At 45.1% G+C, this 25,588-nt stretch overlaps 1 protein-coding gene across 4 annotated transcripts in view; it reads left to right on the top strand.

The window, feature by feature from the left end:
- LOC118782313 (OTU domain-containing protein 7A-like) overlaps positions 1–25,316 on the top strand; it is a 77,897-nt gene extending 52,581 nt beyond the window's left edge. For all 4 annotated transcript variants that reach the window (XM_036535621.1, XM_036535624.1, XM_036535622.1 and 1 more), the window contains exons 4-13: positions 2,065–2,247; positions 2,696–2,914; positions 5,211–5,312; positions 5,654–5,781; positions 6,985–7,097; positions 10,498–10,625; positions 13,383–13,532; positions 20,162–20,276; positions 21,208–21,292; positions 22,164–25,316. In XM_036535621.1, the coding sequence (XP_036391514.1) occupies positions 2,065–2,247; positions 2,696–2,914; positions 5,211–5,312; positions 5,654–5,781; positions 6,985–7,097; positions 10,498–10,625; positions 13,383–13,532; positions 20,162–20,276; positions 21,208–21,292; positions 22,164–23,621 (2,681 nt within the window). In that variant the 3' untranslated portion in view covers positions 23,622–25,316. The remainder of the gene's footprint in view (positions 1–2,064; positions 2,248–2,695; positions 2,915–5,210; positions 5,313–5,653; positions 5,782–6,984; positions 7,098–10,497; positions 10,626–13,382; positions 13,533–20,161; positions 20,277–21,207; positions 21,293–22,163) is intronic.
- Positions 25,317–25,588: the final 272 nt, after the last annotated feature.

Here is a 25,588-nt window from a genome sequence, read left to right as displayed (position 1 = left end):
CCTCAGATGATCTACGGTCAGCATTCTGATGCAAAAAGCCTGTTGTGCATCAGCCAGTTGGGTGCTACAGATTGGCTGAAATCCATGAGATCCATGGTTGAGATGACCTTGAGATCCATGACAATACTGTTGAAATGCAATGCATCTGCTTTGCTGTAGGCAGGAAATCTCCAGAACTTATGCTATGCTTAAAGCTTTAAGTTTGGAGAGTGTCTGGAAGTGATTGGCTGTACACTGGGTAGTGGTCTGAAAAAAAAAAAATCACACACTCAATGTATAATTGTGGTGAGATCCGAAAAGGTTGCTTTTGTTGACAGCTTTTGTGAAAATGCTGAGAATTCTGCTGTAGAATTACTCGATGACCTTGGGTTTAGTGTTCAGTAAGTGCATTACTGTACAGACCACTCTGGCAGACTGACATTACAATAAGGTTTGATTTCAGTGAATTTGGCTCGGCTTGGTCACTGAGGAATGAAAAGTAGTCAAGGGAAGCTTGAAATCCCAGTAACTGAGATCTGTTTAGACCAAAGCCAGTGTTGTAGAATTTTTGCCATAATCCTCAGATTTGTTCTCCAGACTAGAACATAAGGTGATGTGTTCTTCTTCCTTGACAGCATTGTGTGTTATCTCTATCTATCCTATCTATTCCTGTTTTCTGTGAAAATCAAATTACACTAGTTTAGAAATAGTTTACAGTCCTTTTTAGATATTGGGACTGATATTGGCTTTGGGTTTGGTTTTTCCATGGCTTTATGTTGCAGATCAGCTTGTCAATAAATTCGTGTCTTGGTGTCTTTCTTGAAGTTTCCGTCGGTTGCCCCATTGGAATATAGCCTTTGTGTGATGTAATTGTTTGTCAGATAGTATGCTTTTTGTTTGTCCTTCAACAGCATTTCTGTTGAAAGTACGTAGTTAGTAATTACTAGGAAAACAAGTCTACAATTTGATTTAGTGGTATTCATTTGTAATGAGCCTGGTTTATATTAAGCAAATAAGTCTCTCTCTCTGTCTCTGTCAATGTCTCTCTCTCTCTCTCTCTCTGTTTCTCTCTCTCTTTCTCTTTCTCTCTCTCTTTCTCTCTTTCTCTCTCACTCTGTCTCTGTCTCTGTCTGAATTATGTGTGAGATCAAGAATTATGTTACATTTTTCACAGGTTAATACAGAGGCCATGGTGCATAATTTATTCATATGTCAAGCTGTCAGTGTGTATGAAATCCATCTTTAATCCTGAGTAAACTCCATCAGTACTGCATAAAATTCCAATGTTAAATGCACCAAGACACACTGAAACCCCTGTGCTTCGCCTGACACAGAAACAAACACATATTCAGTATAAAAAAGGATGTGACACTGCAGTAGACAGGCGATTCGTATGCACATTGATGTAATAATGCATCATGTGATATGCAAGTGTGCAATATTTAAATGTTACGTTCCATATGTTGCAGTATCTTGGGAGTGCACCATGTGGAGACAAAGAGTTGATGAGTGCAGGGCTCTTCAGCCCGGGGAGAGAGAATGAAGCCTTGAACAGGGAGTGCTGCCCACTGCGAATATTTCAAACCACGAATCTCAAATGTGAATTGAAAAGATTTCCTGTCGTAGCAGTGTTGCTAAAGGCAATTCTCTCGCTGCAATCACAGCTGACTGCAGTCTTTGTGACGGGGTGATTGGGTGCATGTGAACAAGTACGGGATCTGAATGGCTGGGGTGACGGGAGCCCAAGCTCTGCATGTTGTAATATTCAGTGTATGCAAGAGAGGCGGTGTTAAACCAGCCCCTAATAAAGTGAAATGAAATGTCTAATTACAGGATATTTTATGACTGCATAACATTTTATTGTTCCAAGATGTGCAGTTAGTAGTGGTCAGCAGATTAATTTGAGGCAGTCGTATATCATACAATGACTGTGGAAGCACACAGATTCACAGAGCATACCTAGATGTTGTATGTTCTCAGTGCCGCTGAAGATGGATGCAGGATCATTCCTTTAAAATTAAAATGCATCTATCTACACTGTAATTCACAGTCACTCACTGCCACCTGTATTTTACCTGCGTACAGGTAAAAACTGGGACCTGAGTGCAGCTCTCAATGACTTTGAGCAGCTCCGGCAGGTCCATACTGCCAACCTGCCGCAGGTCTTCAACGAGGGCCGCTACTACAAGCAGCCGGAGCGGGACACGCCCCAGCACCTGAGCAAGATCGAGCGGCCATGTCAGCAGAGACAGGAGGACAACGCTCAAGGTGGGACATTCACTTACACAATGAGAGTACATAGAGAGAGACCCATATAAAGCTGCGATTCTGCAAGGCAGAACCACTGATTCAGCCAGTTAGGGGTGCTACTTTGCTGTAGGTGCTGTAATACAAGCATACAGCGTACCACACTGGCAAATTGATTCCCTGGAGATAAAAAAATCTGTTGTTGTTAATGCAGATTTCAGTGAACAGAGCACAGACATCCTGTTCTGTGTTAATGCAGATTTCAGTGAATAGAATGCAGAAGCCTATTCTTTGTGGGACTGTAGGTGCAGAAAACACAAAAAAAAAAGTTAAGAAGGATAGTGCTTTTTCAAGTGTTTAGTGAAAAGTGAGGTCCTTGTGGCAAAGAAGCAGCCGCTGCCAGGATCTCGGCCGTTTGGGAGTTTCTTTTGATCCCACTTATCTTACCCGGGGTCTCTCCTCTCCCCAGAGAAGCGCCTCTCTCGGGGCATCTCCCACGCCAGCTCCGCCATCGTGTCCCTGGCGCGCTCGCACGTGGCCAGCGAGTGCAGCAGTGAGCAGCTGCCCCTGGAGATGCCCATCTACACCTTCCAGCTGCCCGACCTCAGTGTCTACAGCGAGGACTTCCGCAGCTTCATCGAGAGAGACCTCATCGAGCAGTCCACCATGGTGGCCCTGGAGCAGGCCGGTGAGCGAGCAATCTCATGCCTGTGTGTGTGTGTGTGTGTCCTTCTGTTTAAGATCCGGTCAAACAGCCAGACACCTTTGAACTGCACCTGTGCTTAAACATACAGCTATCACCTTCGCTGATACACAGAGGCATACTGTTTCATGCACATATTTGCAACAGCAGACATGCAATTTGTGCAATGCAATGATTTTCTCTAGCTATACAGGTGATGAATCAAAGACAACATAAATAAACAGAACAGATGTGCATGTGTATCACTATTGATACAGAGGTCACTGTTTTATTAGAATGTTACAGTGTTACAAGGCTACGAGCACTTCAGACCAAATCTAGCTTCCCAGTGTCCCTTGGACGAGGTAGTAGAGCCAGCAGCATTTCTGACCTGGACTTGGTTCCATGGCCTCTGAAAACATTGAATAATTTTAAAGAGGATGTGAGCTTTGAAATTGTCTTCATGGATCTTTTAAAAATCAGTCCACGTAACCCCATTTCCAATTTTCCTCCTCTCCTCTCAGACACCTTCGGTTTAGACCACACTGACTCTCCTGTGGAAATGGCTCCATTAAGATTTCAGCTATAAACGTCTGCCTTTGTTTTTCAAAGAGGCGTCCCTCCTTCAAGTGGTTCTGTTTTATCAATTTCCCACAGGAGAGAGACATCCGGCTGGTGTGATTCAACTCACAAACAAGCTCAGAACGAATCTCTCATTTGTCAAAATGAGTAATAGCCAAGCCACAACACTCTGCCACTGCAGTGAGATTCTGTGACGTTTCACAGATTAGCAGAGGAATTAAGCTCCTTTTTGATTGGATCGGAAGAGATCACATCATGGATCAGTAACCAAATAAGGAATAATCATTCAATGAGTTGTGTTCATGTAGCAGGGGGAATTATGACAGATGTAGCGTGCTCATAATCTGAGGAATAAATGCAATTATTGTGTGAAAGCCCTACATTAAAAAAACCCTACAGGTGGACAACACCAACTTAATAAAGTATTTTTACATTCTGAATGCAATGTTATATTTGAAATACCTGCGCGGTATAAACAACAAACAGCATCTACATTCTAATCAAAAGAAAATTCCAATACAAGTTTAGGTTTAGATTAATTAAAAAACACTAACATACTAAGCGTAAGCTCCAAAAACTTAATATTTAAAAGTTTTGAGGACGGGAATTCCATTCTTCATCACTCATTTGCTACATACAAATGAGTGTGTGATCAAGAAAAATATTACTGTCAGTGAAGTTTGTGAGTCAGGATATTTATCCCTGCAGGAATCCAGCAGCGTACAACTATGCTCTCGTATTAACTGTAAGCTTATTAAGTTTTAATTTGCCTTCTCACCAATAATTACATCTTCAGTATGACAGCTCTGTGTCCTTGGCATGGGAGGAATGCCCTAGGCAGGCCTGGCACTGCCTGGGGTGCTTAGGGGTGCATTGCACCCCCAGATGGACCTTAGTGCACCCCCAGTTGTCTCCGTGTATCCCGTTGTCTACATAGTATTTATGACTTTTTGTGCCCCCCGTGGATTGCAGTTGCACCCTTCTGTATTTTCTCCTGGTGCTAAGCCTGGCTGTGACGGAGTGCCGTCACTACGGTTGAGTATGCGCTCTGTCTGCCATACCAACGAGCCTGGCTCTTTGGCGTCGCGGTCAAAGTCGCATGTTTGGTACCCCGTAGACCCGGTTTCAATGCTGGGTGGGGTGACTGCTCTCGCCCTTCGCTACACTGGCCCTTGGGTTGGCAGGAGTGGCACCAGCATCGTCCTGGCATTTGGACTGGGCAGTGTCAGCTTTGGAGCGGGCCAGTGTTAGGCCTCTTCACATCTGCAGGAGATGGGCCAGTGTGGGGCCCTTGGTGCTTTAAAAGGTGCTGTCTTCACCCGGGCGACTCTGAGGAAGGCTGCTGTTTTACACAGGGCAGTAATGAGCCGGGTCCGTCCTGCTCCATCGTCTTCCCAGCATGCTTGCTCGTCAGCGGCCCTCTCGGAGGCCATCTCTAAATGATTAATGGCCTCACAGACAGTGCCGGGGAAGTGGGTTTCGCATCAGCCTAAATAAAAGACCTTTTACTTTTAGAGTCCTTTTGCAGAAGGGAGGGTGCTTTATTGTAGTAAGACAGAGACTCAAGTGTCCTCTGCGTACCAGGTACATTCTAACCTGATTCACGCACGCTGTCAGAGTTGCTCATTTTTTTTTTGTTTTTTTTTTGGCAGAAATGTAGTTTATACACTGTGTTGTAAAGGAACAGAGGACAGCGCTAAATGGGTTTTCCCATCCGCAGGTCGGCTGAACTGGTGGTCCACCATGTGTACCAGCTGTAAGCGCCTTCTGCCCCTGGCCACAACGGGGGATGGAAACTGTCTCCTGCATGCAGCATCTTTAGGTGAGTTTGAATAGCAGCTGTTACTTACATGTAGTTACATATGCTTAGATGAGCTGGGGTAATGACTGTTATTTTCATATACTTAGGTGAGCCAGGATGTTACCAGCCAATGGCTGGTAACATCAGCCAATGGCTGTTACTTGTGTATATTTAGGTGAATCAGACATGATCCACACTGAGCTGGAGAGATCATGGTGAGACTGGAACATGGAACTGGAGAGAGCAGGTTCTCCTGGGAGAGCAGCTCACTGGAGTCTATCCCTTAGGACTTAGCATGAGGATTAATACCTGTGTGTGTGCGTGTGTGTGTGTGTGTGTGTGTGTGTGTGTGTGTGCGTCAGGGATGTGGGGTTTCCATGACAGGGACCTGGTGCTGAGGAAGTCCCTGTATGCAATGATGAAGAGTGGCGCAGAGAGAGAGGCTCTGAAGAGAAGGTGGAGATGGCAGCAGACACAGCAGAACAAGGAGGTCAGTAACCAGCCTGCTACACACACCCCACTCACACACCCAAAACACTCCACATTGCTCACTCAACCCCCTCAATCACCAACATACCCTGCACACCCCACTCACACACCCCACACACCCCTTTCAGGCATATACACACTCCCTATGACCACCCCACACACCCCAGGGGAGTTCTTACCACACTCCTATGTCCTATTTGAGTGACATGATATTTTCACAAAACCAAAACGGAGAGTACTACATTACATTTGCTTATCAGCTGCTCTTATCCAGAGCAGCTTACAGTTTTCACCTTATCCATTCATGCAGTGCAATATTTAATGAGGCGACATGTGCTAAGTACCTCACCCAAGGGTTCAATAACTGTGGCCCACCTGGGAAGTGAAACAGTGTTGCTTGTGCCATGAGCCATTCTCAGCCATAGCTCCCAGCAATTTTTCATGCTAGTTAAAATCACTCCATTACAACTTCCTTTTGAACAAATATTTTTATGTTGCACTTTACACGGACGTCACGATGTGAGCGAATGCAGTTTGCACTTGCTCCTGAGTGAGCCTTGGAGAGTCTTTATAACTAGGTGATAATGGGGCCATCATGCAGTCGTTACGTGTTTGCGAGTGGCAGTAAAAGATGGGTTCCTGAGGAGTTACGGCTCCTGTGTGGTGTGATGAAAGCTGGGGTTAGTCCGGGGAAGAGCGTCCTTCTCTCCCCCCCCCCCCCCCCCCCATCTGGGGGAGTGATTTATTCAGGAGGCATGGGCCATGTGCAGGCCTGAGCAATGAGCCCTGCCGTCTCCAGCAGTAGCAGCAGCAGCAGCAGCATGACTCTAACACCTGCCGTCCGGTCCCCACTGTGAAACGTCTTCACCAGCGTCATTCTGTCCCCATCTCCTGAAGGGGGCGCTCAAAAGCACAGCATTCACACAGGGTGTACAATGCAGCGGTAAATCATAGCCTTTTACTGATGCAACAGGCTTACACGCTGTGTGTATGTGGGCAGCAGTGTAGCATAGTGCCAAGGATTAGAGCTCGTAACCAAAAGGTTGCAGGTTCGATTCCCCGCTGGGGCACCACTGCTGTACCCTTGCGCAAGGTACTTAACCCACTGCCTCAGTAAATATTCAGCTGTAAAAATGGAGTGTGTGTGCACACTTTCATGTGCATTGTGTGTGTATTGTAACTCTCTCTTTCTCTCTCTCTGCAGTCAGGGTTGGTATACACAGAGGAGGAGTGGGAGAGAGAGTGGAACGAGCTACTGAAACTGGCCTCCAGTGAGCCGCGCACTCACTTCAACAAGAACGGCAACACCAGCGGAGGGTGAGCCACGCGCCACACTCCTGTGTGCGTCTGCATTCACCTACATACAACCCAGCCCCAAACAAATACACACCTAGAAATGAAAGGTGAGGAAAGGAAGAGTCGGCAGGAGGCAGTGGGATGTGGATGAGAGGCAGGAAAGGCAAGTGATGCGAGTTACTGTGGGTGATTTGTAGGCACTTGCCTGGATGGGCAGAGAGGGAGATGGAGATGAGGGTGATGGGAGTGGGGGATGGGAGGTTCTTCTGAGAACAACCACAATCAGTTACCCCTCTCTTTGGAGTGGAGAGAGGGAGAAAGTGAAAGAGAATGGCTCCTCTGAGCTGGACAGTGATCAATGTCCCCTCTCAGCCGTCAGCGGCAGAGCACAACGTGGCCTTTCGCTCTCAGTAATACAGGCCTCCGATGAATGCCCCTGGACAGGGATGTATTACCAGGTTTATTAAAAGTCAATGAAGATGAACAGCAAGGGGGGAATCAGAGAGCTCAATTAACACCCTGACCTTTTCCTGTGGCTCATTCATTATGGGAAACCTGTGGCGCATCGCCCCCCCCTTGTGTTACAACTTTTCACACACTCTAAGGACCACTACACATACTGCAGAATGTGGGAAAGTTCTCCATCTCAGATGAACCTTTAACTGCTTGTGCAGCAATAACCATTGATTATATTTTGCACTAATGGTATCACTGCTTTGGTTGAAGAGAAATGGATTTGCTAGAGTGGATAATGTAAGTGAGAGCTATTCACTGCTGGGCTAGAAGGTCAATAACAAAAAGCCCCGGTGACGAATGAAAGTATTTTGTTGCAGTCATGTACAAATTCAATTTGAGTTCACTCATCGAGAGACTTTTGTCAGTCTGCAAAAGACTGTGTATCTCGAGTCAGAACATAAGAAACTGTACTTTTTCTCTGTGAACTCTCTAAGTTCACCCTCATGCAAGCTCATTACAAATAAGACATAGGCTGTAAGCTCTGCACAGGTGGATGTTGATGCCTAGTTCTTGCATAGATGCACCTGAACGTGATCCTGTCATGAGACCATTCATTTGAACAATTTGCCACTGACACCGAAAGGCTAGAACCAGAATACTTCACATGGCTCTTACACTACGAGTGAGACCTTTACTTAAGGAGTCTCAATAAGTCTCAATAAGTCTGGCCAAAAGAAAAAAATCCACAGAATTCCACTGCCTCCAGACAAGAATGATTGACATGATTATCATTCATATGCATTGTACAGTTACAGGCAATAGCTGCAAGTTTGACAAGTCATAGTTACTGAATAGTAACAAATAGCTCAGAGAAAGCAAGAAAAGGAGGTAATTTAGTTTGAGGCTGATGTCTGAACAAACCCCAAATGACTGCCGTGGCTTTTAGGCCAATCCTAGATAGGCCGGCTAGTAACACTCTAAAGAGCTGTATATTAGAGCTACATCTGGTTACAGGAATGGCTCTGGCTGTGAGACCTATGTGACTAGCCCCGCTGTTTAGCCAGTGAGGAGAGGCTTATGTTGGGCAATTACTGTAATGCCACTTCCCCAAGGTTCAATTTTTCAGTTTTTTTTTTGTTGTTGTGCAGAGAAATTACTGTAAATGTAAAGCTAATTAATTATACAGGCAAATTATAATGGTTGCAAGGTAAACTACTGTTAATTCACAGAAAACAGTCCTAAGAGCTTCTTAGAGCTGTTTTGCTGTTGCTGTTATTACGGAAATAAGGGACACAAGGTTAATGTTGTTGTGCAGCTACACAAAATGGGATGATACAGAAGAAACTTCTAGAAGGTCCCCATTGAGTGCTTTAATGGTACCTGAGTATGACACAGGACTGTGATCTTGGCAGGATGAGGTACCAATGCATTGCCCCATTAGGCATCTCATCTCCTATCCACAGCCCCACCATCACCATCTCCTGGCCTGGGTATGTCTCATCTCTCCCCCACAATGCTCTTACAATGTACTTTCTATTAAAGTGCCTCATTTCTTCTGATGCCCCCAACCCATTCACACACAAACAATTTCCCCACAGAACTCCTCACTGTCTCCTGGCCAGGCTGCACTAATGGGACCACCCAGGCTGTGATAGACTGGTCAAATCGCATGTTCAGATCAAAGGAACAATGTCAGCTGGTGTTGCTGGAGAATGTGTCCCCCCACATAAAAACAGTCAGCCGAATTCTTGGTCTGCAGCAGGGGAAATCTCACCCGTACGGGACACAGCATTGTTGGGGTTAGACTGGAATCAAATCAAAACTCTGACCCACTTACTAATCACAAATGTTCTGGATTTGCAGTTTCTCATTACAGCACCAAGTGGTCCAGGGATTCTGTTTAATCTGCCTCGGATTAACATGCTCAACCTGAATTATTCACCATCAATCCAAAGAGTTACGACAAATTTTGTCATTGATGTTTTTCCTGCGATCATTTCCCAGGAAACTTATATCAGTATGTATGGAGTACACATTAGTAGTCACACCCTTCAATGCTATAATATGGCTGGATGGTGCAACGTCAATACATGAAATTAAATCCATATGGAAAGCTTTTGAAGTGAGTGCTTTTCTAAAAACCCTCTTGTCACAGTAAGAATAACATTTGGTTTTGGTTTGAAGAAAAGAGCGTTATTGGCACAGCGTTCAGTGTCCTTAGGGCAGTGCCACTCTGCCAGTCTCCTGCGCTGACGTGGTGCTGTTAGCGCATTGTTGTGGTCTCATCTGTGACAAGCCTGCACAGAGGGTGAGGGGAGAATTGGCATATTAAAAAGCTCTTAATTAGCGTTAATTCAGCAGGGCTGCTGTTTGTATGAGAAGACTTCATTGTTCCGCGTTCCCGGGGGGGGGGGGGGGGGGGGGGTTTCAGGCTGGGCTGTGGCATGCTCGACTGATCTCGGGGAAAGCTACAGATTGCCTTTGTGCCGGGCACGGCAAGTGTGCAAAAATGACCTCACCCATCTGCAGCTCTAAGGACAACAGCACATGGGAGGCTAGGAGAGGCTAAACGCAGAGTGGGGGGTGGACAAAATCAGACAACCGTATTCACTCAACAGACAGTGCCAGATAGAGACCAAGTAGAGATGCACTTAATCAGTGATTTTATGATGAGGAAACAGCATAGACAGTTTAAAGGAAACCAGGGGTTGTTCAGTAAGAAAATAAAACCAAGGGAAAGTGTTTGGGCCTTGTAAAAGGTCTTTAAGTCTGAGTTTGCATGGCGCACCAAACAGATTTCTCATATTCTCTCTCAAACACTGTATTTACTTTCTCATTAAGTCTTGAAGCGCACGTCAGATGATCGTTTGAATCTAATGTTTCAGAGAGAAATCCCTCATTGTCCATCAAAGCTCCGTGAGTTGTCCAGCAGTTGAGGCACAACTCTATTGCGTGTTTCCTGCAGGATGGATAATTCAGAGGACCCTGTCTATGAGAGCTTGGAGGAGTTCCATGTGTTTGTTCTGGCCCATGTCCTGCGCAGGCCCATCGTGGTGGTGGCTGACACCATGCTCCGGGACTCTGGTGGAGAAGGTGAGCCCTTCGCTTATGTCTTACTTCCCCAAAGGTCAGGCTCAGTACACTCCACTCAGCAAGGGCTCCCTCTAGTGTCATGGAGGAATGACAACCTTGGTGTGTAAGCTTGTATTCATGCACATACATCTGACATTGTCAAATTTACATTGGTCAGCTGTAGATTGAGCATCTTAGAATGCACCATCTAATTTCAAATATTTGTTTTGAAAAGATGAATGTACCCTGCATTTGTTCACACGTAAAACCAGAGTCATAGATTGGAGCAGTGGAAGCACAGAGGTATTATTATTGTAAAAGTATGAAATTAAAAATTTAGTAGTGGTGTAAAGAGGCATTGTTGTAGAGGTGTAATTTATGCCGGCAGGCTATTCTGGTTATAGAATAATCTGTGTGTTGTTCAGGTCTGCATTTTTTTAAAAGAAAAGTACGTGGAAGAGTAATTCTTCAAATTTCTGAGAAAATTGTGTTGGGTAATAATTGAAAGTGTTGTCATTTATGCATGTATGTGTGTGTCTGTGTGTGTGTGTGTGTGTGTGTGTGTGTGTGTGTGTGTGTGTGCGTGTATGCCAGGTACAAGTGGAGATTAAAACCTCTGAAAAAGCACATCAGCATTTAATTCTATTCCCGCATCCCCCAGAGACCTCATTAGCAATTAATCTACCCATACGACAAACACCCCCCCCCCCCCACCCACCCACCCACCCACACTTCTCGTTTCCGGCACAACAGTTCCCAGAAACAGATGAGTTATCTGTTCATTTACAAAAGGAATTCAGTCTTGTGGTTGGGAGGATGGCTGACAGAATGAAACTCAGGCATTCAGACCTGAGTCTGTACACTCTTAAGAGCTGGGAGCAGGCAAACACAAGCTTTGAACCAGAGCTGGCTCTCCTGGCACAGCACAATTGCTTTGCTATTACGTTACCCACTGCCAAATGTTTTAGCACGCTATATCACACTGAATAGTGGTGCCTGACCAGATCAGGACCACTGTCTGGACTTTGTTTGCAGAACAGTTGTTGCATTACCACTCTCTGCTTCTTATTGTTTACTGTGATCAACAGTAGTGGTGTACCCCTTTCACCTGTCCTTTTTTTTGGGGGGTCACGTTAACACATGACACACAAGTACTATGAGAAGCCCTGTTCACGTTCTGGAACCTATTAAAATGGGTCCTTCCACTAAAGCCTTTTCAGGCTTTCAGTGCTTTGGGGAATCAAATTCATCGGTGTGTTTCATCACTGCTAACAGAAATGGCTTTAAGCACCTTGACATAGTGGGCTGGATTAAATACATTACATCCCCAACACTTGACCCTGTGTTCAAGACAAAAAAAAATGTAGATCATAGGTATTTTTGTGAACTCTGTTGCACTAAGTATACATTCTGCAACCATGCTGTTGGTGGTGAGTCAGTCATGCAATTTCTCAATGTAATTATTCAACTCACTTGTAAGGAGCAAGTATATGACAGCAATTTCTTATTAGTTAGAAATGGATGGATATGCCTCACTAAGTCATGAACAAAAACTGTTATGTTAACATTTGGGGTCATTAAATACAAATAATATATAGTACATGATAAAACATACATGGTAGTAATGTAGATGTAATGAATAAACTACAAGTCCAAATTCATATTTCATATTGATTTCACATGAAAACATTAGTATAATGCTTCTTCACATGGAAGGAAATAAAATTAGGTAAAACTAGATAAACATGGTATAAAGTCAAATATTCATAGGATTCGGTATAAATATTTGTACCTTTATATATACTTACACATAAAATACAGCATAAACATAAAGCCCCTGTCTAACCATTTGGGAATGACTGGCCACAAGGAACAACAAGATACAATTCAGACAGGTGATTATTTAAATGCAAGGCAAGCCAGACAGCAGTATTCTTCAACTGCCCCACACAAATTCACTGAATGAAAACAACAAATTAAACTAAGAAAAGCAAGAAACACAACAAGCTCAAAGAATCCCAATGAGAAAAAAACCTGTTACCCTTTCAGACTCTTTTTTTTTAACTTCATAACTTTCTTGCTCTGCTTCTCACCCCCCCCCCCCCCCCCCCCCCCCCCCAGCTTGTATTTAAGTAAATCGATTTTTTTGGGTCTCATAAAAAATGACTGACAGTATTCTGAGTGTTATAAGGGCAGGTCGTCATTAACTGGGGCTTTCAAAGTGGGACTGCTTGTATGTGTGGCTCTTATTCCATGTTTCACAGGAGTGGCCTGGTCACATGGGAATTTGTCTTGAGCTCAGAGCCAGAATCCGCATAGCTGTGGCACAAAGAAGTTACACCCCCATCTTAATTAAAGCACATCATAAGAGCCCATCTCTGAAACGGCAGTCTGTGCGTTCCAGTGCGTATATAAATCAGAAACATGTTTAAGTCAGTTTTACATGTGTGTAAATCACATGTAGCAGACTTTATTATGAGTGGTAGGCCGGTATTGCCATGGATTCAAAGGAGTTTTCACATTTGCAAAAAAATTTAAAAATATAGTATAGAGCTTTAAGGACTCATGTGTCAGTTTGATGATGTGTCAGTTTAGCTGAAACGTAAATGTGCTTGTCTGTTGGATATTTTTCATTGTTTTGATAAAGAGACAAGACATCCTCTAGACAACATCTTCTATATTGGGTAGTCCACATTTTGCTTCAAATTACTGAAAGCAAGTGTTTAACTGTATGTCTTTCTTACTTTTTTGTTTAATTCTGTTCCTCTTGCGTTTCAGCTTTTGCTCCTATTCCATTTGGAGGGCTCTACCTACCACTGGAGGTCCCTCCCAACCGTTGCCATTGCTCTCCTTTGGTCCTGGCCTATGACCAAGCCCACTTCTCTGCGCTGGTGTCTATGGAGCAGAAGGACCAGCAGCGAGAACAAGGTATGCACTGAGCAATGAGAGCCTTATATAGACTGACCAATTGCAGTACAGAGTCAGGTAGAGACTGAGGTAGAGAGCAAGCTACAGATAGACAGTGTTGTGCATGAACGCGTTAAAAGAGCACGTTCGTTGAATGTGCTCATTTTTTCGGTGAACGGTGAACTTGAACATATCCGTTTGCAACTAAAGATCGTGAACTTGAGCTTGTTCAAGTTTGCGCAAGATTTGGAATCCTTGGGTGTGATAAAGTTACTGCTTGATGAATAAACACGGACGGCGTTATTCCATACTTCAGATGTTTTTATTAGCGCAACTCATCAGATGGACAACTCAACAGCTCGCAACCAACTGCCCATATCCCCCATAACAATCACTGTGCATGTAGATGTACACATAAAATAGTCCCTGGAGCAGCTCATTTAAAAAAAAAAACGGAAAAAATGAACTTGGACTGTGAACTTGTTCATTTTTATTTGTGTGAACTGAACTTTGAGCTAGCTCTTGTGAAGTGTGAACTTGCACAACACTGCAGATAGACTGTTCACAACATACAGCCAAGGTATGGAGTGACTGATCACAGCATCGAGCTATGTATGTGTTGCCAGTCTGACAACTGCCCAATCAGGGCACTGAGTAAGGTGAAGACCGACCAATCACAACATAATGAAAGGTTGGGACTGACATTACACACAGTACCAACTGAACAGTCAGGAAGTTATGGACTGATTAGTCATTGCAGTGTAAGGTCTTGGTAGAGCCAAATACCAAGGTACGGTGTGGACCAGTCGTAGGTGAGATATCTGAAATCACTACTAGAAGAGATTCTGTTTGAGTGTGTATGAAAAACTCCATCTTTTACAGATCCATGGGGTCAGAGGGTAGGTACATAGTAAAGAGAATCATCACTTAGTAAAGGCAGCCAATCACTACTCACCAATATGTGACTAGGGGTGAGATTTGGGGATTTTTATATTAGCATTTTATGAATTTGTTGCATGTTCCCACACCTGGCTGGATTATTGCTTTTGAATGGTTTTGTGCAGAGCTTGACACAAAGATTTTAACCTGACGTAAAGGAAACACCGTCCCCATCGTCCCCACTGCAGTATTGAATCTCTCCTGCAGCTCCAGGCTGGAAACAGCCATCAGAAATTGTTGTGCAAAAATATGAGCAGTTTCTTCTGCAGAGAATGGACAAACAGGGCCCCTCTGACAGGCCTCCTGAGGCAGGATCTTTGCGCACAGATTCCACTCTCTGAGGTCTGCACAGGGCCTGTCATTGGCGTGGGCCGCGGTCCAAACCCCACTGTCTGGCAGCAGGGCTCTGGTGCCGGCCCCGCAGCCAGAACCCCGGTGATTACAGGACGATTAGGTCTGGGTCAGCTCGGCTCCGATAGCCTCAGTCACGCAACGCCACAAACCGCTGACATGTTTACAGAATGACAAGACCGCTTAAGCAACTTAAGAAAGGATTTCCTTCAGGACTTACAAGTGAAGCAGCAAGCGCACCATGGCCCATTAGTTTAACATCTGTGTTCAGTCACAGTATTTTCTTTTTCTTTTTTTTTTGAGAATCTGTGGTTGCGTTTTAAATCCAGAATGGTAGACACCACTGCGGCCGGCAGATGGCGCTCTCTCCATTAATGCTACCCTGCCGGATATTGTGCTGTAAAACCCCTCTGCTGTGGTGACTGTGGTCAGTGAGCAGATTAGAGTGAAGCTTTGTTGGTGCACCTCCCCTGAGTATTAACAGGAACCCATGACCAGACAGCTGTTGACTACAGCTGGATCACATCTCTCAGCATGTACAACAGTGTGATTATTCCTGATCATTTACATTAGCACATAAAGGGCAGCTACTGTAATGTTTTTACATTTAAGTGCTGTTTGATTTATGGATATTGCACAAAGAGATTTTTTGTTCCATAAGTAGAGAGAGATGCATCTAGTAATTAGATGGATATAACTGTCTTCTGTCTTCATAGGGCTGCTGTATGTCATTGGGGGCTAGGGAGCTAAACTTGCAGGTTCACATCTCTGGCAAAGCATTGTTGACATACCTATGAGAAAGGCACGTAAAATGCAGTCTGATAACATAAAAGTCATTGGTATGTGCATTTTTGAGGGAAAGAGCTATGAAAGTTATGTCGTTCTTTTGTAACATTAATTGCCTTGAGAGCATCAGGCACACAAAGGTGAGAGCAGTAATATTTCAGGCCCTTATTCAGACTACCGCACACATGCGCGCGCACACACACACACACACACACACACACTTCTAACTGCAGCAAATTAGCCAGAGCCAGCCCTGACAGACCACATTCAGGCCACGCCCCTTTTCTTCTAAGCTCTTGGTAAGCCACGATGGGCTGTACACTGGGCTGCCAGAAAGGTCACAGAGGTCTTTCGCTGTTTGATGCTCCCCACAAGGATGCATGCCTGTGTGTGTGTGCGTTAATGTGTGATTTTATTCTAGCAACTGTGGTAAAATAATGTGGTCCACTTAATGTGGGTTAATATATGATGTAGCCAGGTTTTTGATATGTGGGTCTTAAATCAAGACGACACTTCTCTGCTGGAATCCAAATTCCAGTTATAATTGCCACGTTGATTTTATGTTGTTAATGGCTGTCTGGCAGGAAAAGGGCAACCAGGTTCATGTGTTATATTCGGTCAAGAAAAATGTAATGTTTCCTTTGATAGGAAGAGGTCCTTTGATAGAGAAAAAAAACACAGCTATCTTTTTTGGAAATATATCAGTTTTCTGCAGTTTGCTGAGAGCAATAATCTGTTCTTCAGAAACCTGTTCTGTGTCCTCTTCAATAATCAGCTCCCACCCGCTAAAATAGACACAGGTTCACGCACACACACACATCACACACACACACACACGCACACACGCACACACACATATGCATGCACACACACACACATGCACGCACACACACACACACACACACACACACACACACACACAATACCTGAGTGAGCTGATTTTCTGAGCTGGGAGGCTGCTTTCTATGCTCTTGTTTTTTCTGCTGTGGTTTAAGTTTGAGAAGTCCAAGTAAATGTCTGGAGTTATTTTTAGATCTGCTTCCAGTATTAAAAGACCTTTAGGTTTTCTTTGGCATCACATAATGGTCCTTTCAACCATCACCAGTATAAAAGAGCCATTTTTACAACCAGTCTACCACTTCAGCGCTCAGAAAACTCTATCAAAAGCTTAACAGTAGACTACTGAATAAAAATATGCCGTTATTCAGTGAATGATCAAATTATTTAAAAATAGTTAAAAACAATTTTTATAGAAATGTTTCATAAATGTTGTAATATTTGTGTACTTGTGACTGCTGCCATGTTTCAGCTTATGAATGTCGTATTCATCCTGAGAAAAGATATAGAAATATTTTGCTGTCCACCTCCCATGTGGTCATATTGAGTGTTAGAAATGTGACATATCATGATGAATCACAGCACAGCATAGGTGGACTCTTTTGCCTCTGCTCTCAAAATCACCCAATCAGACCAGGCTGATGGTATTACATCACTTAGAATGGGGTCAGAGCCTCCCAGAGCCTCCCTTTACACTGCAAAGTTGAAGTTCTGCTTTTAAAATGATTTTACTTAGTGGAAACAATGTAATGTTTACTCACGTCCACCAGGGTGCGCCACGGTTTAAAGTAACCCCAAATAAGGCATCACCTGCAAGTGAACACAGGCTTTTATGATAAGGTGTCAAATTTAAAATTTTTATGTCATGTGCACCACCTATATCTTACATCCAAGGATTATCTTCCAAATGAACTGCAATTTATTAAGCAATAGCAAGCATTTTTTGCTTACAGTATTAGAAAATAATAATCCACAGATCTATAATCCGCACTGTAATCCACAGCATTGTGTGAAGATCTGCTCATTTCTTTAAAGCATCTGCCAGTGCTGACCAGGCTGTGGTGGACTATATAATGTTATTCTGGTTTAGCCTCTCAAATTGCTTGAAGTTAATATAACGCTATGGGTCAGTGGTGTCTAAACCTCCAAGACATGGGTGGTAAGGGGATTAATCATATTGCACAATGCACAATGATCAAAGCACAGGTAATCATATAAAACAAATTATCATTAACAAGTGAGTGAGGAAGACATGTAAGGCTCAATAAATTAACCTTAGAGCCGGGTGTCTGAGCACGTATGTGTGTGTGTGTGTGTGTGTGTGTGTGTGTGTGTGTGAGCTATACTCCAGAGCCTTACATTTCTCTGCGGAATTAATATGTTTTGTCTAAGACCCTCACCATGGCAACCAGGCAGTATGAATTCCACGGTGTGTAATTCTGCTGCTCCCTGCACATGCAGCTACGTGTTGTTTTGTCTGGCCCTGTAACCGGCACGATCGATAGGGGGGAATCTCTGCCGCAATCGTTGTCCCTGTTTACCCCCGCGAGTGGAAGCAGGCCTGGCGCAAGAAAGCGGAGAAAACGTGCCGGAGCAAGACAGAACCGGTCCACCTCCTCCTCCTTGCTCGCTTTCTTCCTTTTCAACTCCTCCGTCGGGCCCTCTCCGCCTCGCGCCGCTGCGTCCTCCTCTGCGCCGTCCCCCAGGCTTCCCAAATAAGCCATCCAAGGCGCAACTGGCACGCTCCCCCGCATTTCTGGGAGGGCTGTGATGTCATCCATGCAAATTCCACTCCAGAAGGTCGGCTGAGGACAGCGTTTGGTGGCTGCCAGTGGGGATAGTAAATACAGTACGCTGAGGTCCCCCTGGAGGGGTGGGGGGGGGCGGGTATGGGGGGGGGGGTGGGGGTTGGGCGGAGGGGCAGGGGGGTGCAGTGTCTGGAGCGGGTACCAGAACAGCGCAGGAATGGCGTGTGCAGCGGGCTCAGAACCAAGAGGAGCAGGAGACAGCTGCAGTGTGGGAGTCTCACATCTAAACCCCCCCCCCCCCCAGGACAGAGCGTACAGAGGGCTGGTCTGAGCTGGGGAAAACGCACAGCGAGATCCCAGTTCCCCCAGCCCTCCGTGTTTACACGCCCGAAACAATGCTTTTGCTGTGCTTTCACACCCCTGCCCTACACACTTAGTGTGCCTCTGTTAACTCCATCCTGGCTTTGTTCCTTGTGAAGTCTTTCATATCAGGAGGCCCTGTAATCGGTCCAGCATTAGCCCAGTACTTTTATGGGGGGTATTTTTGGAGTGTGGGTGGGTGGGCGGTGGGATGGGAGGCGTGTGCTCCAGCAAGATCAGTCGCAGTGCGGTCAGGTTATTTCCAAAGCAAACAGGTGCATGGCTCATTCCCCTGAAGGGCATAGTGACTGTGACCAAGATCATGCATTGTCATTGGTGATGAATTTGGCCTGTTTCCACTTGCATCTGGAGTGAGCTGAATACAATGAGAATGCACTCCTGATGTTGACTGAATGAGGCAGCAAGACAAACTGTTTGCCTGCCCTATTGGACCTTAGTTCATTTCGTGGACTGTTTTACACAAACATAGCAACGGATTCAATGTTTGATATGAACGGATGTGTACACAGACTCGCACACACGCACCCACAGACATGTACACACGCGCGCGCACACTCACACACACACACACACGCAGAGGAGCAGGTTTATTGCTGCAGTGTTATTAGTATGACTCAGTGTAATCTGCATACCCATCTTCCGTTTGGTGTGAACCTCCAGCGCTGCTGCTTTTGCCACAGCCCAGAGCTGTCAGCAGAAGGCTTTATGTGCCTTCGGTTCCAGACAGGAGAGACTGGAATGTCCTCTGTTTCAACAGGCAGTGTCTCCGGGCTGACGGGTGGAAGCCTCTCTCGTCTGTGTGAAGTGTGAGAGAGTAGTTTGGCGGCAGGAATCGGTTCGGCAGTTACTCTTCTGCTTTATTTTGGAAACAAAGTGACAGACAAACTGCACAGGAAGCACACACTCCTGTCTGGCCCTTGTTTTTCTCTCTCTTTTTTTTTTTTGATTGATTTTGAGTCGTTCCTCTTTCCAGGGGTCTGTATGACAAAGCTGTACATTTCAAGGCCTCTTCACATTTTAGCATCTCTGCGGGGAAAGACGTTGTCAAAGAGCATCACAGACCATCACAACAATCAAAGAGAAACAAACTGTGATGGCTGCTAGGCCCCACTTTATCAAAGGCAGTTAGAGATAAATTGTTCAAACTTTTATTAGTCTTTTAAATGGTCTTTTGGTCTTTAAATGGTTGGCGGCAGTGTAGCATAGTGGTTAAGGAGCAGGACTTGTAACCAAAAGGTTGCCGGTTCAATCCCTGCTGGGACGCTGCAGCTGTACCCTTGGGCAAGGTACTTAATCCACAGTTGCCTCAGTAAATATCCAGCTGTATAAATGGATAACAGTGTAAAGAACTGTAACCTATGTAAGTTGCTTTGGATAAAGGTGTCTGCCAAATGAATAAATGTAAATGTCTTTTTCCCGAGCCAGTGAATTCATAAATATATATTCCTACAATGTTAGTGTTGCACTGTGTGAACTCTCTCTGCTCCTCGATTGCCAGTTCCTGTGTGTATATATGTGCATATATGTGCTGTTGAGTGTGTGTGTTTGAGAGGGAGAGTGTGTCGATGTCAGCTGTTTCCGTGAACCCCTCCCTGTTCTTTGTGCCAGCCGTCATCCCGCTGACCGACTCGGAACACAAGCTGCTGTCCCTCCACTTCGCTGTGGACCCAGGAAAGGACTGGGAATGGGGGAGGGATGACAATGACAACGCCAAGCTGGCCAAGTAAGTCCCAGTACCCTCTGGTTCATCCCTTGTCCGCTGTCCCCTGTCCTTAACTGGGCATCTCTAGCACAGAAGAAGGAAGAGGGAAAAGCACTACTGTGTGAGGGAGCCCTGCTCTGCAGAGGTCAGGACCTAATGGTCTCCAAGGAACATATGTCATAACAAAGGGTGGAGAGCCGGTTCTTATGAGCTCTCCTGTTTCATGAAGACCTGCTTTCTCCCGAGAGGCAAAGGAATGATGCCTGGATGGTACTTTAGTCAATCTTCTGTTTGAGTGGTTTGTGTAGAACATGTCCTTAAAACGCCTGATTAAAGCACACGTGCTCCAATGAGATGCCTGGGTACATGGTGAGTAGGCAGCAAGGGCTCCTTTGAGTGGCCGTGGAATTAGCTTTTCATGTAGGCGTGTCATTTTAGAGCATGCTTGCGAGGCCTCTTTCCATGGTACAGTTTACAGCAGGTCCAAGGAGGGGGGTTAGAAACTGTCACGCCAACTATATTCACTGTAACTCCTGTGTTGCAATAATGCCTTTAAAACCACATCTGCCTTGCACATCACAGTAAAGAAGCTCTGCTGAGTGCCAATGTAAACTTTGGCACATTCTGTTCACTTTCCACAAATAAAGGGTAATAAGAAACCTTTTGTGCACGGTAATTATGTTGTTTTAATGGTAACGTTGAGTCAGAGACAAACAGCTGAAAATAAGATGCAAAGGAGCTGCTTTCTGTGAAGAGAATGTTCCTTAAAGTTTTACTCCAGGCACAAATCATCACCTGTGGCAATTAGTCATGGAGCCACCCTGTGTGTTCCAAGGTGTGATCTGTTGTTTAACTGCTGTCCCTCAAGGGTGTTTTTGATGTTGTGCTGTGTTGTTTCAAATTAATTTAATTCCACTGTATGTTGATGTTAATCATTTCTCCTTTGGTCCAGTCTCATCCTGTCATTGGAAGCTAAACTCAACCTCCTGCACAACTACATGAATGTAACGTGGATACGGATCCCATCAGAAACAAGGGTACTCATTTTCTTTTCTAACCAACAAATGTTGGGCAATATTGACATGCATTGGCTTGTGCTGGTTTTTGTCAGCTGCTGTTTAACAACCTGTGTAGACTGCAACTTTTCTCTGTTAGCATTTCAGACACTCTGGGATTCATGACATAATGCTACATATTTCACACTACATTGCTGGAATAGGATTAATTTGAAAATGAGCACAATTCATGGCAAATTACCTTTTTATTAATCCATCTTTGTACCATTATTCAGTCTTTGGTCTGGCTACACCTTTTATTCATGGGCATTTAGTTTCAAAAACTCATCCCTCCTATTTCATTGTAGAAAAGGCATATGAATCAGAGGGAACCAATTGAAGAACAAATAAGTACATCGTAAATATTTTATATAAAGATTTAACATATAAAGAGGTTTTGAAAATCCATACAGGTACTAAAGATGTGTTTAATAATGTTTATGTTCTGGTGGAATGTACAGTTCGTTCCCAGTATTGAATTGAGTCACATGCATAGCACTGCTCTCTCAGCAAAAGGAGGTCTCATAGCCTTTGTCCTTTTTCTTTCTCTTTTTCTCTCTTCTTATTTCCCTTTCTCTTCCTCTTACTGCTTGTTCTCCCTCTGTCACCCCCCCATCCTCCTTCTTCAACCCATTCCCCTCTCTCTTTCTCCCTCCATCTCCCTTTATCTCTGTCCCTCCCTCCACTCCTTCTTCTTCAATCTCCCCTACTGCCTCCATCACCCTCTCCTTGCACCCCTGTTTATCTCCCCCTCCCTCCATCGCCTCTGCACTGTCTCTCCCTCTCTTGCTCCTTCTCCCTCCATCTGTCCTTCCCTCTCTGCCTCTCGCTCCCCTTTCCTTAACTTTCGCAGGCTCCCCTGGCTCAGCCAGAGTCTCCCACGGCGTCGGCGGGCGAGGATGTGCAGTCTCTGGCCGACTCCATGGACTCCGACCGTGAGTCCGTCTGCAGCAACTCCAACGTCAACAACGGCAAACCCGCTAAGGACAAAGACAAGGACAAGCAGCGCAAGGACAAGGACAAGGACAAGAACCGGACCGACTCGGTCGCCAACAAACTCGGGAGCCTCAGCAAAACCCTGGGGATTAAGCTGAAGAAGAACATGGGGGGTCTGGGGGGGCTGGTCCACGGCAAAATCACCAAGAACAGCTCCGGCAACGGCCGCAACAGTGAGAATGGGGAGAAGGCCAAGAAGAAGGACTCCAAGACCCGCAAAGGGAGCAAGGAGGAGTCGGGACAGTCTGCCAGCACGTCCTCCTCAGAGAAGGCCACCAGCCCGTCCCCCACTGACAGGGCGTCGGGGGCCTCCCCGGTGGACAAGCGTGGCGGCTCAGGCAAATCATCCTTGGGTGACAGGGCCTCGGACCCCTGGAAGTACAGCACGGACGTCAAGCTGAGCCTCAACATCCTGCGGGCGGCCATGCAGGGTGAGCGCAAGTTCATCTTCGCCGGCTTGCTGCTGACCAGCCACCGGCACCAGTTCCACGAGGAGATGATCAGCTTCTACTTGACCAGCGCCCAGGAGCGCTTCACCGCCGAGCAGGAGCAGAAGAGGAAGGAAGCCGAGAAGAAGCCCCCGGTCAATGGGATAGCCCTGAAGAAGCCAGAGCAGGAGACCACCTTCCAGAAGGAGAGGTCAGACAGCTCTCCCAACGAGGGCTGCTCCCCGGTCCTGCACCAAAGCCATAACTCCCAACTGGCCCTGAAGATCCAGGAGAGGCACAGTCCAACGCCCGCCCCCTTCTCCTCCCCCAGTAACGGTGCTAAGAAATCTGGGCCCATCCCTGTGTCTGCCCACTATAGCCATACCCCGCCCATTCAGAGGCAGAGCGTCATTCATTTACGAGACGTCAACCTGCAGTCGTCCAGCTTTCAGGATGACCCCTACAAGCCTGTGGTGGGTACCCTAAAGACCTGTGCCACATACCCACAACAGAACCGCTCTCTTTCCTCTCAGAGCTACAGCCCCGCCCGCATGTCGGGGGTGCGCACCGTGGAGGCCACGGAGTCCCTCTCCTACAACATGCCTGGAGAACACAAGTCGCACACCTACACCAACGGCTTCAACGCCAGCGATGTCCGCGACTGCCTGGAGTTCGCCGACGAGGATTCCCCTCGGGGCTGGCTGAGCCACGACAAAACCAAAGGCCGCAGCGCTGGGTGCACCCTCTACTGCCCCCAGCAGAAACGCTGCAAGAGGGAGAACTGCTCCTTTTACGGCCGGCCGGAAACAGAGAACTACTGCTCCTACTGCTACAGGGAGGAGCTGAAACGCAGAGAGAGGGAGAGCAAGATGCACAGACCTGGATAGCCCATGCAGACACGCCAGCCGGAGTGCACGGCTGGTGCAGGCAACCACCACAGATGTCCTCAAAGGGAGGGAGAAGCAAAATCGCCCTCTTCACTACAAGAATAACACCAGATAATGGCAAACAGTAGACAAACGGAACAAATTTCCTACTCTATTTAAAGAACCGTTTTGCTTTTATTCTTGTTACCTTTCTCTCAGTATCAAAAGACACAATTACTTGATAACAAAGGAGGTGCAATTGACATCAGTCCACAGCTTTGGCCAGAGATTAGTGTGATTACTTTAATTTCTTGCTGAATTCAGTATTTATCTTTGTTCAGGAGCAAAAGCTCATATCTGTGCTGATCTTCCCAGAAGCCATATTGCAAAAACAATATAGTATTAAAAATCAACAGACAAAGCATATGCACATGGCTTAAAATAAAGTGGAAGTGAAACTCTGTTTAGAATTGTTTCAACTAAATTAAATGCAATACTGTCCAGACTGGACCTTGAAGTCTGTTAAAATATAATTTCATGTCGTGGTGAAAAGTGCTACTTAGAGAGGCAAATGCACAGGTAACTAGTGAATTTTAAAAAGCAATAAGTTTCTCGATGTCAGCAAACTTTCTTTTTTCTATGCATCTATGATGTTGACAGTTATTGTTTTTTTCTTGAGCAAGGGATTGGAACAACAGCCACTAACTAACCCAGCTCTGCATCCAAGTAAATCACAATGTGTTACACAGGCTAATTGGAAGAAATTAGTCAAACAGGATGAACATGAAAACCTGAACATGAACCTTTTTATTTGCACATTATATTCCTGTAGTCCACCATAATAACCTGCGAGTAGAGGGGCTCTTGCTGAAAGGCATACATACAGGAAATAGATTCTGTCCTTTCTCACTATAACACTGCCATGCTTACATAAACATTAACTGTTTACCTGAAACAGTTCCTGTTCATTATGTAGAATTTCCACAGAAAAAATCATGTGCCAAAAAAAAAGTTTTCAAATCTAGGACTACAGCTGTTCTCAGGTATATGACACAAAATGGAATGCTCTCAGAAGCGTTCTAATGAACTGGATCTGTGATCTTTTAACACAAAAATTGAGAGGAAACCCCCATGTTGTTTGTTTAGTGTGTCCACTTCAGATACAGAACATCAGAGGCACCGTTGCTCAGATGTCAGGGACTGGGGCGATTGTCGTCCGTTGGCAGGTGGCTTTATTGTTTTTTTTTTTCGTTTTTTTTTTTTTTTTTACATTGCTGGTCACCGTTCACTGCATATGCTGACGTAGAGACAAGGTCCAAACCATACACCGTGCAGAGCGATGCAGGTGTTTCACAGGCTGAAATGAGTGATAAAAATCACTGAGGGTAAGATAAGTTCTGCCTGGTCGTAATACTCATTTAGTCTCCAATGCCACGTTGTATCCTCATTAGTTGGGTGCAAGAGTAATTCAGTGCTTCATTCTTGTATCTGGCCTTTTCTTAGGACTTGTTATTTAACAAAAAGTTAATAAGCACTGTAAAACAGCTCCATCTTAGCAATGTCGTGTTTGTTGTTCCTGTAATATGCCTAAATACCATGCTGTCCTTAACTGACTGTCTCCTGGCCAAAGATGCTGGCTGTGTTTCAGTTCACCTCCAGGTTTCTACTCCACGGGCTACGGTATTCTTCTTTCTCTGTATGTAACAAGTTCATGGACTCTCACCATTAGAAAATGTAAAATATTATTTTGTATTCATTTGGGAGTTTTACACTACTTTAAATTATTAATTTGCACATTAGGTACCAATGTAAATAGCAAAAAAAGAAAAAAAGAACAAAAAAGACTAGTTTATTGGTAAAAAAGAAAAAAAAGAGTGGTGTTGTGTGTTTTTGTTTGTGGACTAGAGAATGTGTCTTTGAAGTGTGTTTGAGAGTTTACAAGCCAAGGTTAAATTGTAAATATAGGAAATTATTTTTCTATTGTTTTC

Source organism: Megalops cyprinoides, chromosome 8 (assembly GCF_013368585.1).
Source record: "Megalops cyprinoides isolate fMegCyp1 chromosome 8, fMegCyp1.pri, whole genome shotgun sequence".
Taxonomy (NCBI): Eukaryota; Metazoa; Chordata; class Actinopteri; order Elopiformes; family Megalopidae; genus Megalops; species Megalops cyprinoides.
Note: the sequence above shows the minus strand (reverse complement) of the source record. Positions and strands in the feature narration are given on the sequence as shown.